This window comes from Vipera ursinii (assembly GCF_947247035.1).
Source record: "Vipera ursinii genome assembly, chromosome: 14".
In the NCBI taxonomy this organism is placed as follows: Eukaryota; Metazoa; Chordata; class Lepidosauria; order Squamata; family Viperidae; genus Vipera; species Vipera ursinii.
The window spans coordinates 11,773,556-11,789,030 of record NC_139527.1 but is presented as its reverse complement, the minus strand read 5'-3'; the positions used below and the strand labels follow the sequence as shown (position 1 = coordinate 11,789,030).

Genomic DNA, 15,475 nt, shown 5'->3' with positions numbered 1-15,475 from the left:
GGAGCATGTGTGCCCACTGGGCCCATAACTGCCCACACCTCTGCATTTTGTACCAGCTGAAGCTTCCAGATGTTCTTCAAGGGCAGCCCCACCCAGATGCCTTGCAGTAATCCAATGCTGTGCCATTAGTGCAAGTGGGGGCGAACTCTTTTCCCTACTATGCCCCAAGCTTAAATTGCTCTTCCCGGGTGAACCGTCTCGCCACACCCTCTTTAACTAGCCTTCCGCCCTGCTATGGCATTAAACCACAGTTCACAGCAGCCTCCCGTCATCCCAGGGAGGCAGCCGGAAAAGCAAGAACATGACAGCTGATTTCACAAAATGGAAGCTGAAGATACGGAAAAACAAACACAGGAAATCCCAAGCACCCTGTTGCTCCAGAGCTTGTGGGTGAAAGCCATGAACGTATCTGGACCTCTGGCTTGCAGCCTCCAGGGGTTGAGCTGGGAGGCCCTTTTCTGGCCCCCTCTTCCGCTCCTTTTGCTGGACGGCAAAGATCTGACAATCACTCTTCACCCAGAGCCTTCCAAGAGGGAGGCAGAAGAGGAACCAGGGTTAGAGGCTTCCTTCCTCAGGGACCTCAGAAGATCGTGGCCAGGTATCCCTGGTTGGGAAGTTGCAGGAGCCACAAAAGTCATCCTTGGTCCAGAAGCAAGATGCTTGGAGATCATCTCACCATGCCTGGCGCTGTTGGGATTCCAAGCCGCAGACCACCTAGGGCTTCTACCTCCTGAAAGAGCTGGCTGAAGGTTGCCTGAATGGGCAAAGATCTGCCTGCATCGCAGTTTTCTACTGCCCTGAAGCTCAGAAAGATGCAAGTCCTACTGCAGGCAGCTCTATGGGAGGAGCACGGGGGGCTTCTTCCTCTTCTGTATAGACCAGGGTCTTCTAAACTTGACAACTTTGAGAACTGTGGACTTCAACTCCCAGAATCCCTCAGCCAGTCCACAAGTCTTAAAGTCGCCAAGCTTGGAGAGCCCCGATGTAGACGCTTATGGAGATTCCCAGTCATCCAGGACATGGTTGTCTCAAAGGTGCTTCTTCAAGAGGCAACTGGACTTCCTTATTTTTCTGTGAAGATGTTTCACTTCTCATCCAAGAAGCTTCTTCAGCTCTGTCTGGATGATGTCCGCCATCACTGTAAAAGCACCGAAGCCTTTGGTGTCGGGAACTGCCATGCTTGCAAACCAAAGGAGGCCTCCAATTCCAAAAACACAGTCCCACTGGGGCAACGAGAGACCTCCGCTCCCTCAAGGGAGGCCGGGGATCCTCTGCAGGGAGGGCAGCTCCCTTAGGCTTCTGCCCCGGCCAAGGCTGACCTCAGGGGAGCCCCAGGGCTTTCAGGCCCTGCTTGCTGCTCTGCTCTCAAGGCAGCTTGTGGCCTTCTGGAGAACTGAGCTGCTTCTAGCAAGCTTCCACCTTCACTCCAGGTTCAAAGAAGGCAGCTTGCTCAAACATCGGAAGGGCAGGACTGAAGGTTTGATCATAATTTAACAATTTCTATGGCTGCCCAACTTGCACCGATGATCTACTGGAGATTAAAGGTAAAGGTAAAGGTTCCCCCGCACGTGCATGCTAGTTGTTTCTGACTCTAGGGGCCGGTGCTCATCTCCGCTTCAAAGCCGAAGAGCCAGCGCTTGTCCAAGGACGTCTCCGTGGTCATGTGGCCGGCATGACTAGATGCCAAAGGCACACGGAACACTGTTACCTTCCCACCGTAGTGGTCCCTATTTTTCTACTTGCATTTTTACGTGCTTTCGAACTGCTAGGTTGGCAGAAGCTGGGATGAGTAACAGGTGCTCACTGTTATGCGGCACTCGGGATTCGACCTGCCAAACTGCCGACCTTCTGATTGACAAGCTCAGCGTCCTAACCCACTGAGCCACCGCGTCCCTGGAGATTATAAGAGTGCAAATTGCTCTCTTGCACACCCACCAAGATGCTCCAAGGAAAGAAGTCCCCTACATTCCACCAATGCACAAAACTGGCCCAAAGCAATCCAGAGCAATGGGAGAGGGCTGGGAGGGTGGCCTAAGAGAAGCGCCACTCGGTCTAGGGCAAGCCCCACAGCTCCGGAGGGCACCAAGACGGGCAACGGCTGTCAGGAGCCGACGGGAGGAGCCCACCATGCTGGAAGTGCAGACTGAAGCCAGCAGCTCGTGAGGGGCTGTACACATCTCTGCAATCTGCCCTCCGCACGTGGCCAGCCTCTCTGTGAATGGGCAGAGGGGGAGTGGATGAAAAGCAGCTTGACCCCACCCAGGCAAAATAGCCTCCTTGGACCAGCTTCTTGGCTGAAGCAAGAACTACTGAGCTAGTTTGTTAAAAGGGTTGTACAATCTGAAGGAAAAACAGAATTGTTTCTCAATTGTTGTGATCTGTTAAATCAGGATCTTTCACTGTTGAGACAAAGCTGGATCTTATTAGTTCCAGTTTTTTAAATAACACCATAGTCAGGATTGTAAAATTAGCTACTGAAATATAGAAATATTGACAATTTATATCTAGAGAAGGAACAAGAGGGGAATTTGAACCTATTTCTACGGGCGCCCAAAGGGCGCTTCAACACCAGGGGCCCAGCTGGACAGGCCCAGCCTCCTGGAAAGCGATTCTCAGCCTGAGCCCTTTCTAGGGACGCCCAGAGTTCCCCAGCCAGGCCAACCCTGTCCCCCAAAAGAGCAGCTCTCGGATCCAGCGCCCTCTGAGCTGAGCAGAGAGGCAGCAGGTGTTCCTCACACCGACCAGGCACTTTGCCTGGAAGAGCGAGCTGTGCATGTGCCTCTGTGAGGAAGAGACGATCCAACGTCTACTGCAGATGCTCAAGCACATTTGATCGAATGCTGCTTTTTCCTAAGAAAAATCTCTATCCTAAAAGTTGTGCACTGCGTTTCAGACAAACTTTGGATCCCAGAAAGGAACACAAATTTCAGGTCCTGGAGATGCAGCCAGTGCCCCCCCTCCTCCTGGCCACATCCCGCCTCCTTTCTATGAAACAGCATTCAGTCCCCCCCCCCTTTGGTCTTGGAAGGCCATCAAGAGAGACTCTTCCAGCAGGCCCAGGGCTCACGATGTGGAACTGCTGATCCCTCAAGCACTGGAACTGTTTTTGATCAAAGTAATTGGCATTTTTTTATTTCATTACTGTATGTGGATGGTTTTAACCTAATTTATGAAAGTCAGGTACATTATGCTGCTCTAAGTCCAGGCAACTGAGCAGTTTATTAGCCAGTAAATAAATCATCCAAACTCACAAGGTGGTTCTTGTCCTTTGTTCACTTAACAGAGCCCTGCAAAGTCACCATGACTCAGAATGGACGTTTATGATTCTTCCCCCTGAAGAACCCAACCATCCCCTCCGTGGAAGCCTCCGTGGAAGCCTCGCCAGAGGCTCTGAACCCTGAGAGAAGAACAAACACCCCCCCCAGGAGTCCAACAGACCTGAGTCTGTTTGGTGGTCCCCCTACAGAATGGGGGGAAGTGATCCCAGATTTTGATGTGAATGCCCTTAGTGTCAATCAAAGCAGCATCAAGGAGAAAAAAAAGGAAGCTGGAAGACATGTAACAAACCAAGTTTGGAGCCTCCTCTCTGACCATGATGGAAAAGAGTCTTCCCTTACTTCAAGACTGTCTCCTGCCTGGTTGAGAGGCTGCTGAGCTGGCTGTTCTTGCAGTTGGGGCTAATTGTCAAGCTACTATAAAGAAAGATAAGTGAAGTGGGACTACTAATTGTGTCTTCCAACTGGGGCTGCCCCAAAACACGACAACAAAGAGAAATAAACAAAGAATACTTCATAATGTATCTTCCACACCTTCACACAACTGATAAGCTCACAATGTTCAGTATTGTGACCAGTCCGTAGATGCTTCCTGCATCCTGTGGTTCTCCTTCCGTGAGAAAAGATACTGAAGGGAGAACAGCTCAAGAAAAGAAGACTCAGCCTTCCATCCTTCCCAGGTAGGTAAAATGAGGACCCAGATTGTTTGGGGCAATAAGCTGACTTTGTAATAATGCCGCTTGGGGGGGGTGTGTGTGAAAGCCCTAATAAGCAGGCATATACATAGAATGAAGGCTACTGCTAAGCTTGTAAGCCGCCCTGCGTCTTCGGAGAAGGGCGGGATAAAAATGGAATTAAAAAAAAAACCAAAAACGAGCTGGAGCCAAAGAAGATGCTGGACAAAGTTTGCAACCACATCACCATGGAGACCAACCAAGTGACATGTTTACAGAGCCGGAGGCCCTTCGCTTGAAGGCAGCATCACTCTGTCTACCTCAAACAGGCTGAGCGTGCAACCTGCGTTTTGGGGCGGGCCCTGCAGGCAAATCCACCAGAAAAGAACAACCCGAGCCAGGGCTACCGCAACACCACGTGATCACCAGTTGGGTTGGCCAATCAAACCCACATCCCCATTCACCAAACTCCCAGCTCTCTCGCCAAAGGGACAATAGAAAGCCCGAGACAAGTTTCAAACGATGAGGAAATGGCCCAGGGAGGCAATGCTGAACATGTTATAGCTTATCTTTTATTTGGCAATTTACATCTGCAGATACTCCATCCTGTCAACTCCTCTCCATTTTGTCTGCTAAGGAGGCAAGCAATGTCTTGCACCAACCGTCAGGCCAGGGGGTAAAGCCCCTTGTGATTGATTGATTGATCAGAATCCTTCCCCAGGAGTTCAAAACGCTCCCCTTTCATGTTTGCCCTCAACAGAACTCCTCTGTGAGTAGGCCAGGATGAAAAAGCAGACTGTCTCAATGGGCTTCCATGAGGCCAAAGGGTCCTGAAGCCCCCATTCTAATCCAGCATCTTCACCCCCACCTGGCCTGCCTGGGCACTAAGAGGGGAAGCAGGAGCCTCTGAAGATCTTTCTGACAAGGAGCCCAGAGAATCTGGGATAAACAGCATCACCACCAAAAGACAAACGGCCCTCAGTGTATAGTCAATCCTTAATGGAACCACATCTACATGGAGGAAAGCAAGCAGTGGGTACCCCAAGGTTCTGTTTTAGGCCCAGCACTCTTCAGTATCTTCATAAATGGTTTAGATGAGGGAACAGAAGGGAAACACATCAAATTTGCAGATGAGAACAAGCTGGCAGGAATAGCCAACACCCTAGAAGGTTGGCTCAAAATCCAGATGGATCTCAACAGAACAATGGGCCCCATTTAACAAAATGAAATTCGATGGTGAGAAAAGTAAGGTTCTACATTTAGGCAAGAAAAACCAAATGCCCAGGTACAGAACAGGTGGCACCTGGCTCAATAGCAGTAACTGCGAGAGGGATCTTGGACTCCCAGTGGACAGTCCCTTAAACACGAGCCAGTAGTGTGTTGCAGCTGCCAAAAGTCAAACACAGTCCTAAGCTGCATTATCAGAGGGACAGAATCAAGATCATGTGAAAGCTGATACTGCTTTATAAGGCCTTTGGAAGAACACACTTGGAATATTGCATCCAGCTTTGATTGCCACAATATAAAAAAGATGCTGAGACTCTGGAAAAAGTGCAGAGAGAGCAACAAAAATGATTAGAGGACTGGAGGCTAAAACATATGAAGAACGGTTGCAGGAATTGGGTCTGCCTAGTCTAGTGAAAAGAAGGACTGGGGGGGGGACATGACAACACTCTTCCAATATTTGAGGGGCTGCCACAAAAAAGAGGGTGTCAACTTATTTTCTAAAGCATCAGAAAGCAGGACAAGAAACCATGGATAGAAACTAATCAATAGAGAAGTAACCTAGAATTAAGGAGAAATTTCCTGACAGTGAGGACAATTAACCATTGGAACAGCTTGTCTCTAGAAATTGTGGGTGCTTCATCACTGGAGGTTTTTAAGAAGAGACTGGACAGCCATTGGTCTGAAATGTTATAGGGTTTTGTGACTGAGCAGGGGGTTGGACTAGACCACCAAGGTCCCTTCCAACTCTGTTATTCTGAATGTGTGGAGGCCAAAACAAGCTTCCTTGAATGCTTTCCCATCTCAGCAGCCATCTACAGGCGGGGGAGGAAGCTTCCTATCATCAAGACCATTCTGTTCAGCAACGAAACCCTTTTACAGTTGGAATTAAATGTGTATCCATCGATTTCAACAAGAGCAACAAAGCTGAAATGCAGCTTAATCCTAGCAGGCTTCCAATTAAATATCTGGTTTGTGGCACACCATGTGCTCTGCATACAGAACAGGCCCCACACTCTTGGCAAAAAGGCCCAGACTTCCAGGCCCACCCATGTGGACACAGGGGTCAAAGAAAAAGTAGGCTAGACAACCAGCTCTTACTTTAGCCAGGCCACACCTTTACCAAGGGAGGAAGATGTTGGGCGAATCCGGCATGGGGGGGAGGGGCGGATCTGGCTTTGGCAGGCTAGGTTATGCCACTGCCCCCAGGGCCCTTCTCTCCATCCTAAAGGCTTGCCATTGCCACCTCTACCACAACCTTGGGTGCCCAAGATGGAAAGTCTGCTTCACTGAAGAGCAATGTGCTAAATCTCTCTGGTGTCACCTCAAGGGCAAAGGAAGGTCAACCTCCCGAGGCCCGAAGGCAGAGCAAGCAGCTTGGCTACTTTGCAACTGGTTTACAAACACACCCATGTGCGAGAGAGGAATGCAAAATGAGAGAAGCCAGCTTGGTTGGAAAGGGCTGGGCTGGGGGTGGGGGAGTGTGCATTTCATCAGGAAGCGAAAACTGGTTTGGCCTCTTGAGAAACAGTCAGAAAAATACAGGAAGCGGAGCCTGGCCACCCTCTCCCTTCAGCTCTGCCTTAGTCTGGCCAGTACTCAAAAGATTTGTGGTGGCAGGCCAGAACATCAATGGTGCCATTCATGCCTCACTTTCACTTCTGGCTCCCTGGATCTCCCCATGAGAAGGGCTGAGAGCAACATGGTGGGAAGAGGTGGAGCAGAGACTCTGCATCTGGCTGGTCTCTCAGTCGGGCCAACGAGGCTTCCCTGAAAGGCACCCCAAATATAATTTCAATGGCTCTGATGGGGGATTTGTCTTATGTTTAGTATTTCCAATGACTCTATCATCTATCTATCTATCTATCTATCTATCTATCTATCTATCTATCTATCTATCTATCTATCCTTCCTTCCTTTCCTTCCCTTCCCTTCCCTTCCCTTCCTTCTTCCCTCCCGCCTTCAAAGCCTTCAAAGCCTTCAAAGCAGTATCGACTCCAGCACTGTTTGGCAAGACTTCAAGCAGTTTGCCATTGCCTCCTCCCTAGCCTCAGAGGGAGGGATTGGCCCAAGATCACCCAACTGGCTTTATGCCTAAGAGAGGACTAGAATTTACAATCTCCTGGTACCTTAACCACTAGAGGAAACTTCAACAGCCCAGACTGTCAGTGAGAAAGCAAGATTCCTGCTTCCTCTCTGCCCCCACCCCGCTTTAGCACCACCCCCTCCCCCCCCCTTCAGAAGATTGCTCCTCTCCTGCCTAAGCCTCCTGAACCAAACACATCCCATCTTCTCCTTCTGCCAGAACCCAGAGCTGGCAAGGCTGGTGTTGGGGTACTAAAAGAGCCCTGGTCGGGGCTGCTAGCCCAGGTTGTCCAGAGGTGGTCAGCTGGATTTCAAAAAGAGCCCCTGCCACCTCAAGACAACCCCCCCTATTTGAAGTAGCTGGAATGGCCAGTTTAAGGGACGCAGTGTATTCAATTATTCATAGTCAACTAATGTTATATTGGAAAACTCCCCAACATTATTAAATATCTTAGCCTTTAATCTCTATTTTATTCTTTCTTCGTCTTCCCTTTTACCCATATGTCTACACTTTGTTTAAAATGGCTCATAAAACATGCTCCATTTGGTCTAGGGGTTAAGATGCAGGTCGGAGGTCAGGCGACGGTGAGTTCTAGTCCTGCCTTAGGCTGCGTGTCTTTGGGCCAATCACTCTCAGCCAACCCCACCTCACAAGGAGGTTGTTGTGGGGAAAATAGGAGGAGGAGGGCCATATCTTTGCTGCCTTAAGTTATTTATAAAGATAATAAAGGCAGGATATAAACAAAATAACAAATAAAAAGCAACCAAAAAAATCAAGAAAAGAAGTCTCGGCACTCTAGGCTGACCCCAGATCAGTTTCTCGTACCCCATGAGCAAGGCCGATGAAGAATTATGATCAGAACCTGCGGAAGTCTTGGGGGTCACCTCCACAATTAGCAGCAGGGAGACCTGCATCAGAACAGGCTGGGGACCCCCACCAGCATTGCGAAATTCACCCCCCAGCCCTCCGATCCCCAGCCCAGCCTAAAGACAGCCAGCTGCTGCCAGGTGTTGGGAGAGACTGACTCACGGGAAAAGGAGGGCAGAGACTGACTCACTGCAGCCAGGAAGTTGGCGGTTCCCTATTTTTTAATCTGATTAGTGACATGTGATATAAATGGATTCTGACACCCCCAAAAGATTACAGGTAGTCCTCGACTTGCAGCCATTTGTTTAGTGACCAAAGTTACAACAGCACAGAAAAAAGTGACTTATGACTAGTTTTTACACTTATGACTGTTGCAGCGTCCCCAGGGTCACTTGAGTCAGACACTTGGCAACTGGTTCATATTTATGACAGTCGTGGTCCCCTTTTGCGACCTTCTGACAAGCAAAGTCAGCGGGGAAACCAGGTTCATTGAGCAACCATGTTGCTAACTTAACAACTGCAGCGATTCACTTAACAACTGTGGCAAGAAGAGTCACAAAAGGGGGCAAAACTCACTTAACAAATGTCTTGCTTAGCAACAGAAATTTTGGGCTCCATTGTGGCCGTAAGTTGAGGATTCAAAGGATTAAATAAAAACAGTTCCTCAGCCTTGGCCTCTCGAAGATGAGTGGACTTCCAGCTCCCAGAATCCCCCAGCCAGCAAAGTTGAAGTCCACACACATCTTGAAATGGCCCAGGTTGAAAAACACAAATCTGAACCTGGCACCCAAAATAATTCTTGCCTTGCTGGGCAATGTAAATCAGCACAAAGGCCCGACCTGCGAGGCCGAAGTCCCCAAAGTCAGGAACTGCTGACCCCCTGCCAAAACTAGGGTCTCGGCAGGATGGAAAGCGAGGTCAGGGCACACAAAAGCCACTTTTTAATACTGTTTCCACAGTCACATCTGCTTCCTGCCCAGCCTAGGAAACCCTTACAATGTCAACAACAAGATTCCAGGTAAACTCCTTTTATAATATATTCATGCCAGCAGTTGTCCTGCTCCTCCCGAGCAAACGGTCCAGGTGCAACCTCTTTTCTTCCTGTTTGCGGAGCCGGCAGAGTTAAGCATCTGTCTAAAAGGCTGGCCACACACCTGACGACCCAATGCTGGATGGGACGGGGAGGCCTCCACCTTTGGGGAATGTAAGGGAGGAAACAGAGGTTCCCTCTCCATAGGGATGCCTTGAGAGGCTTGCTGTTTAGCCCCCCCTCCTGTGCCCCCCCTAATTCTCATTAGGGATCAAGGCAGCTGTTGGCAGGAGAGACGGTCCTGTAGGCAGCTGGCAGACCTTCGTGGGGCTTCCATGGCACAACCTTCATCCCTGGAGGCTTTCAAGAAGAGACTCGACTGCCATCTGTCAGAAACAGTGTAGGGACTCCTGCTTGGGTGGGGGGTTGGACTAGATGACCTACAAGGTCCCCTCCAACTCTGTTATTCTATTCTAACCTAACCAGGAGTTCAGATTATACCCCAAGCCCTGTTGGTCACCAGCGCAGCGATGGCAGCCTAGGCGTCCAGGCAGCAGCCGGGCCAGTGTGGCAGATGCATAAATAAAATAAGGCGACAGAGCCGAGCAAGCCTGCGCTTCTCCAAAAGGTCTTATTTGTTCAGCTGGAAGACTGCTTTTGATCTACTCTGTTTCGAAGGACGTCCCCATTGGCAGAGGCTTCTAGTCATGAATGGGGGGCTGGTGAGGGAGATGGAAACCGACGGGGGCTCCACAGAGCAGGGAGCCCATGGTCCCACTCACTCCCCAAGGAAGGGGGAGGGAGATCTATCAGACTCCAGGGGACCTCCTGAGATGGAAAGCGCCCCTGCACAAAAGCTGCAGTCCACTTCATGGGCTCCTCCTTGACAGGAAGGACCTCCCCCTGCAACAAGGAATGCTGCCCAGGCCCACCTGCAGGGGACCAGCTCTTCCTGGCAGGGGCAGCAGGAGCCTGGCTTGTCCTGAGCCCCTCCCTCTCTGCCCTCCAGCACAGGCAGAAGCCCCCTTTGCCTGAAGGGCATCCCTGAGAGGATGCCCCCCCCCAGCATGGAACAGCCCCCCCCCCCGCCCCCAGAGGATGCATCCACAGATCTCCAGCTGAAAAAGACTGTGGGGGGGGAGACCCCTCAGGGCAGTCCACAAAGGAGCTGCTGCCAAGCCAAACAAAACTAGCAATGCAAACACAGCTAATAGCAGCAACTACGCGCACACACAGACACACACGCGCACACACAGACACACACAAACCAGAGAGAGAGATTTATTGGGGTGGAGGGAGAAAACGAGGAAATGCAAAGTGCCTACAAAAGCAGCCCACCTTCCAAGCAGTTTTGCTTCCAGGCAGACAAAAGCATCACTGGGCTACTGGGCACCTCGTCCAACACGGAAGATGCCAACCTCAGTGGGAATTCTGGGGTTTGCAAAGGCCTCTTTCTTAAGGGTCAACTCAGAGAGACGGGCAGGGACTGTGCGGTGGCAGAGAAAAAGGGGGCACTTATTTCTACTTGTGGTTTGCCGCCACCCCTACCTTGCTTTCCATCCAGAAGCTCCACTTTCAGGGGCCAACCTGGTTCTGAAGAGCTGAGAGATGTGAATATTACCCTTGCTATGGTTCCCCACCCCCACCCCACCCCGCTGCCTGGATGTTCACAACCTGCACGGCTTAATACTGGCAGAAGAACATCAACAAGTTATGCCATTATCATCAATAATTCCCAGGGCGACCACAATAACACTCCTGCTTTATTAATCCCTTCCTGGAGTCCTTCCTCTTCCTCCCCCTCCCCCCCCCCCCGCTCTCCAGGGCAGCAGGGCTGGGGACCACCATCTGCCAAGCTCAGCCTGCCAGCAGCTGGTAGAGACGGGTGATGCTCTTCCTTCGGTTGCTCCTTTCCTTGCCCCACAACAGCCCGCTCAGGAGACCCCCATGGAACCCTGCCCAGGACTCTACCTGGCCCTGGGACCCATTGCAGCTTCCCGCTCCCTCCCCCAGATCTGCCCTCCAACCAGCGAGTTCCCCACGCAGTCCTGTTGCCTTGGACTGTTTCTTCCAAGCCATTTTGATGGGTCACTAGCAGACAGGAGACCCCCTGCAAAGGCAGCCTAGGCCAGAGAGCCCATTTCCCCCCCCCCTCTGGGCTGGAGGGCCGTGGGGACAGATTGGCGTGGCCCGGCCCTGACGGCCCAAGAGAAATCCCACCAGGGCCACTGCTGCAGGTGGAGGGCAAGCACCAGGGCCCACCTTGTCTCAGGGTGGACACACACACAGACACAGAAACACACGCGTCAGTGATGCTGATCTGCCAGCTGAGCTCCAGGTGCTGTTGCTAGAAAGCCTCCAACTGTCTCAACCCAACCACACCTCAGTGACTGGAGGGGGGGTCAACTGCCCCCTTCTCTGAAGCTTTGCCCTTCTTTTAGGGGCAAATGCTGCAATCAGTCCAGATTCTTGGAGACTCCCTGCTGCCTTTTGAAGCTAATTTGCATGGGGGGGACTCAAATATTTCTGGCTGAACCATGGCAGCCCCCAGGCCAGGCAAGCGACTCCAGGCCTCCCCGGGTCCCACTGCCACCCTCCACCCCTTAGCAGGAGACTCTGGCCTTACCCCCTTTGCCCTCTGCTCCCCAGGCAGCCCACCAAGGGCCCAGGCCGCAGATGGGCCTCTGCTGCTATTGGGGTGGGTGGAGAGAGACCCAGAACCTGGTGGGACCTGGCAGGCCTGCCACAGCCTGAGGGGGAGGGCTGGGAGGGGGAGCTGAAGGGGCTGGGATGGCAGCAGCCACCCTCCCCCACCCCAATGCAGAGGAAGCTGCTGCCTCTCCTCCCCCACACCTAGGAGACTGGAAAAGGGGAGGGGGAGGGGGGAAAGACTGGGAATACCACAGAATTCCTGACCTGCGCAGGTGTGTTGTGTGTGTTGTGTGTGCGTGTACAAAGCAGCCACCGGATGCCCATGGCAGAAGACGTCAAGAGTTGAATGAAACTCACGGGAGACCCTCCCGCCCCTCCCCGCGGACTCGGGAATCCGACCGCAGATCCCCCCCCCCGCCCAGCCCTTCCGGGGAGCCCCCCCCGGGCCTCACCTGCGTCGCCATGGAAACAGCCGTCCGCGGCGGCCCTCCCGTCGCAGGGCCAGGGCGGCGCGCTCTTGCTGGGCGCCCCGACGACGGCCTCGGGGCCGGCGCCCTGCGGGTGCTGCCGGTGCCGCTTGGGGGCCTGCGGGGTCGGGGGGCTGCCGCTGCTGTCGAAGGACTGCTGCGAGTGCTGCGAGGGCGAGCGGCTCTTCTCGCGGGAGAGGCGGCAGGCGGTGGGGCTGGGGGACACGTGGCTCGAGGGGCCCGACGAGAAGTCCTCCTCGCTGGACGTCAGGTTCTCGTTCGAGCTGCAGTCCGGCGTGTAGCCGCCGCCGCCGCCGCCCAGGTCCTCGAAGCCGCGCGGCGAGTAGGAGCGGCGCGGCCAGGTGAGCGGCGGCTCGGCCGCCCCCGCGGGGCCGCCCACGAAGACGCTCTGGTAGGGTTGGAAGGCGGCGGGCGAGGCGGCCGTCCAGGCGGGCCGCCCCGCGCCGTCGAGCAGCAGGTTGTCCTTCAGGAAGCGCGCGTTGAGCTCCGCGTCCTCGTACTCTCCGCCGTCGTCGTAGGCGCCGTCGGCCGAGCGGCCCCGCGGCGGCCCCGGCAGCTTCTTGCGCGCCTCCAGCTGCATGGCCTGGCTGCCCAGCGCGCCCAGGCGCTCCGAGACGTCGCGGTCGTTGACGCGCACCAGGCCGCGCTCGCGGTGGAACTCCAGGTTCACGTAGAAGGGCTTCTCGCCCGCCTCCCGGCCGTCCGGCAGCCGCGGCGGCGACGACGAGGGCGCCTTCCTCCCGCGCTCCAGGCCGGAGCGCGGCAGCCCCGCGCCGCCGCCGCTCTGCCCGCGCTCCCGGCCGCCCGCCTCGAAGGCTGCCCCGTCCCGCTCGAGCGAGGCGGCGGCGGGGAGGCGGCGGCGGCTGCCGGCGGGGGCCGGCCGCGCCCTGCCCGGTGAGCCCGCGGCGGCGGCGGCGGCGCCCTCCTCCCTGGGCTTCTCGTCCCCGGCGGCGGGCTTGCCGCGCTCCTCCTCGCCGGGCTGCGCGGCGTCCGCCTCCGAGCCGCCGTCGCTGTGCGCCGAGAGCTTGCGCAGGGCGGGCGGGCGCGGGCGGGCGGGCCTGTCGCTGTCGTCGGCCTCGGGGCCGCGCTGGAAGCCCCACCGCTGCCGGTCGTAGCTCTTGCGCTCCTTGGCCAGCAGCGTCTGCAGGTAGATCATGCGGAAGCGCTCCTTGTTCACCTCCAGCTCCAGCCGGCGGATCGACGCCTTGCAGCGCTCCAGCTCCGCCTCGATGTCGCCCACCGAGCGCAGCGCCATCGCGGGCGGCTCCGCGTCGTTGAACTGGGCGCGCCACGCCTCGGCGAAGCCCACCGGGTCCACCATGGCAACGGGCCGGCCGCCGCCGCCGCGGGCGAAGGCGGGATCAGGGCGGCGCGCAGGGCCGGCAGCGCCCGGCGCTCATCTCCGGGGGGCGGCGGCGGCGGGCGGGCTGCTCCTGGGCGGCGGCGGTCCCGACCCGCCTCGCGCTGTCTGGGCCGCCCCGCCGCCCATGGCCGGCCCCGGCCGCTCCGAGCCGCGGCGGCAGAAGGCAGGCAGGCAGGCAGGCAGGCAAGAACAAAGAGGCGGCGCAGGCGAGGCGAGGGGGACGCGCCGGCCGGCCGGGCGCGAGGCGGGGGTCTGGCGGCTCCTCCCCGCGCGTCTGCTGCGCGCCTCCCCTGATCCCGCGGGGCTCCGGCCGCGCTTAGCCTGGGCGGGGCGGGAGGCGCTGAAGCGGCCCCAGGTGACGCGGCGGCCCGGCTCGGCTCGCCATCGCGCCTGGTCCGGCCCGCCTCTGGGGAACGGCCGCGCGGGCGGGGCGGGGCGGGGGCGGGGCCTCAAAGGGGCGGCGACGCCGGAGAGGAGCGGTCGCGTCCTCTGCGCACGTGCAGAGCGCAGGCCGCCCAGCCCCGCGCGGGAGGGGATCCGCCGGCGGCCGCCCGGAGGGGCGCGGGGGTCGCGCTCCGCGGAGCCTCGGGAAGCGGGGCCAGCGGCCGTGGCGGTCGGGCCGCGCTCGCCTTCCCCGATGGCGCGGCGGTGGTGGCCGAGCGGCTCCCCGGCCAGAGATCAGAGCGGCCGCCGCCCTCCGCCCTCGAAGCCCGGGGCGACCCACCCGCGCCTCGGTCCCCCCGCAGCCTCTGGCGCTCCGGCCCCCGCCAAGGGGGCTCTCCGGGGGGGCGAGGCGGGCTGCCTTGCGGCCTCCTCCAAAGCCCCGAGGAGGAAGCGCTGCCTCGCACCGGCTGCGCTCCTGGGAAGCGCTCGGGCGAGGCCGGGCGCGCCGTGCAAGAGCGTCCCCGGAAGCCCCGGACGAGCGCGTCCGTCGAGGGGCGGCGGCTGTGCCTGCCCGAGCGCCCCTTCCCCGCTCGTGCCTGTGCGAGCGGCGGCGCCTCCGGAGGGCCCAGCGCGGGAGCCGGGCGGGCTGCTTCCTCCCGAGACCCGGGGTCTCCGCGGCGCAAAGACAGGCGGGACCTGGCTGCCTCCGGGATGCCCGCTCTGCACACGCGCTTCGCGTCCCGGGAGCAGAGCCGGCTCTGCGGAAAAAGGGGGCCCAGCCAGTCGCGGAAGAAGCGGGCAGCCCCGGATGGGCCTGGGTCATAGCGAGGCTTCTTCGGGGCAGTCAGGGGCCTCCGGCCTTCCCTTAGCTGCCTTCCCCGCCTTCTGAGCAGCCAGGAGGCCTTTCAGCACCAGCAGAACCAGGGTTGCCCCCCAGCCCCGCCCTAAGGCGGCTCCTCTCGCCTCCCTTGGGAGCTGATGAGGGGCTTCGTGGGGCATCCAGAGGCCGAATCTCGGAAATGCAGAGGCTGTTTTGAGGAATCAAAGCGAGCTCATTAATCCCAAAACCAGTGCAGAAATCTGGAGTACCATTTTCCATTCGAGGGGAGACTGAACCCAGAGATCCGTGGAAAAAGAAAACAGGAAGAATCACAAATGTTGCTACCGTGGGTGTTATGGAGGGCGAAGGAGGAGAGAAAGTACATCGGTGCAGCTCAGCCTGAGGGGCATCGAGAGAGGACGAGAAGCAGAAAGCCCTGGAGCCTGTCTGATTTTTCTTCAGATGCCTTTCTGCCTCCATCCACTAAACTGGCTTGTCCCTTCATATTTTATTTTATTTTATTTAGTTATTACATTTATTTGCCACCCATCTCACCGTAAGTTTCTCCTTGGGAACCTGGGCCTAGACCACCTTCCAGGGCTTGGCATTTTC

General features: G+C 56.4%; 1 protein-coding gene across 1 annotated transcript in view; it reads right to left on the bottom strand.

The window, feature by feature from the left end:
* The window catches only part of BCR (BCR activator of RhoGEF and GTPase), a 66,715-nt gene extending 52,679 nt beyond the window's left edge, over positions 1-14,036 (bottom strand). Inside the window, exon 1 of the mRNA XM_083373459.1 lies at positions 12,261-14,036. Within this exon, the coding sequence (XP_083229585.1) occupies positions 12,261-13,617 (1,357 nt within the window). The 5' untranslated portion in view covers positions 13,618-14,036. The remainder of the gene's footprint in view (positions 1-12,260) is intronic.
* Positions 14,037-15,475: the final 1,439 nt, after the last annotated feature.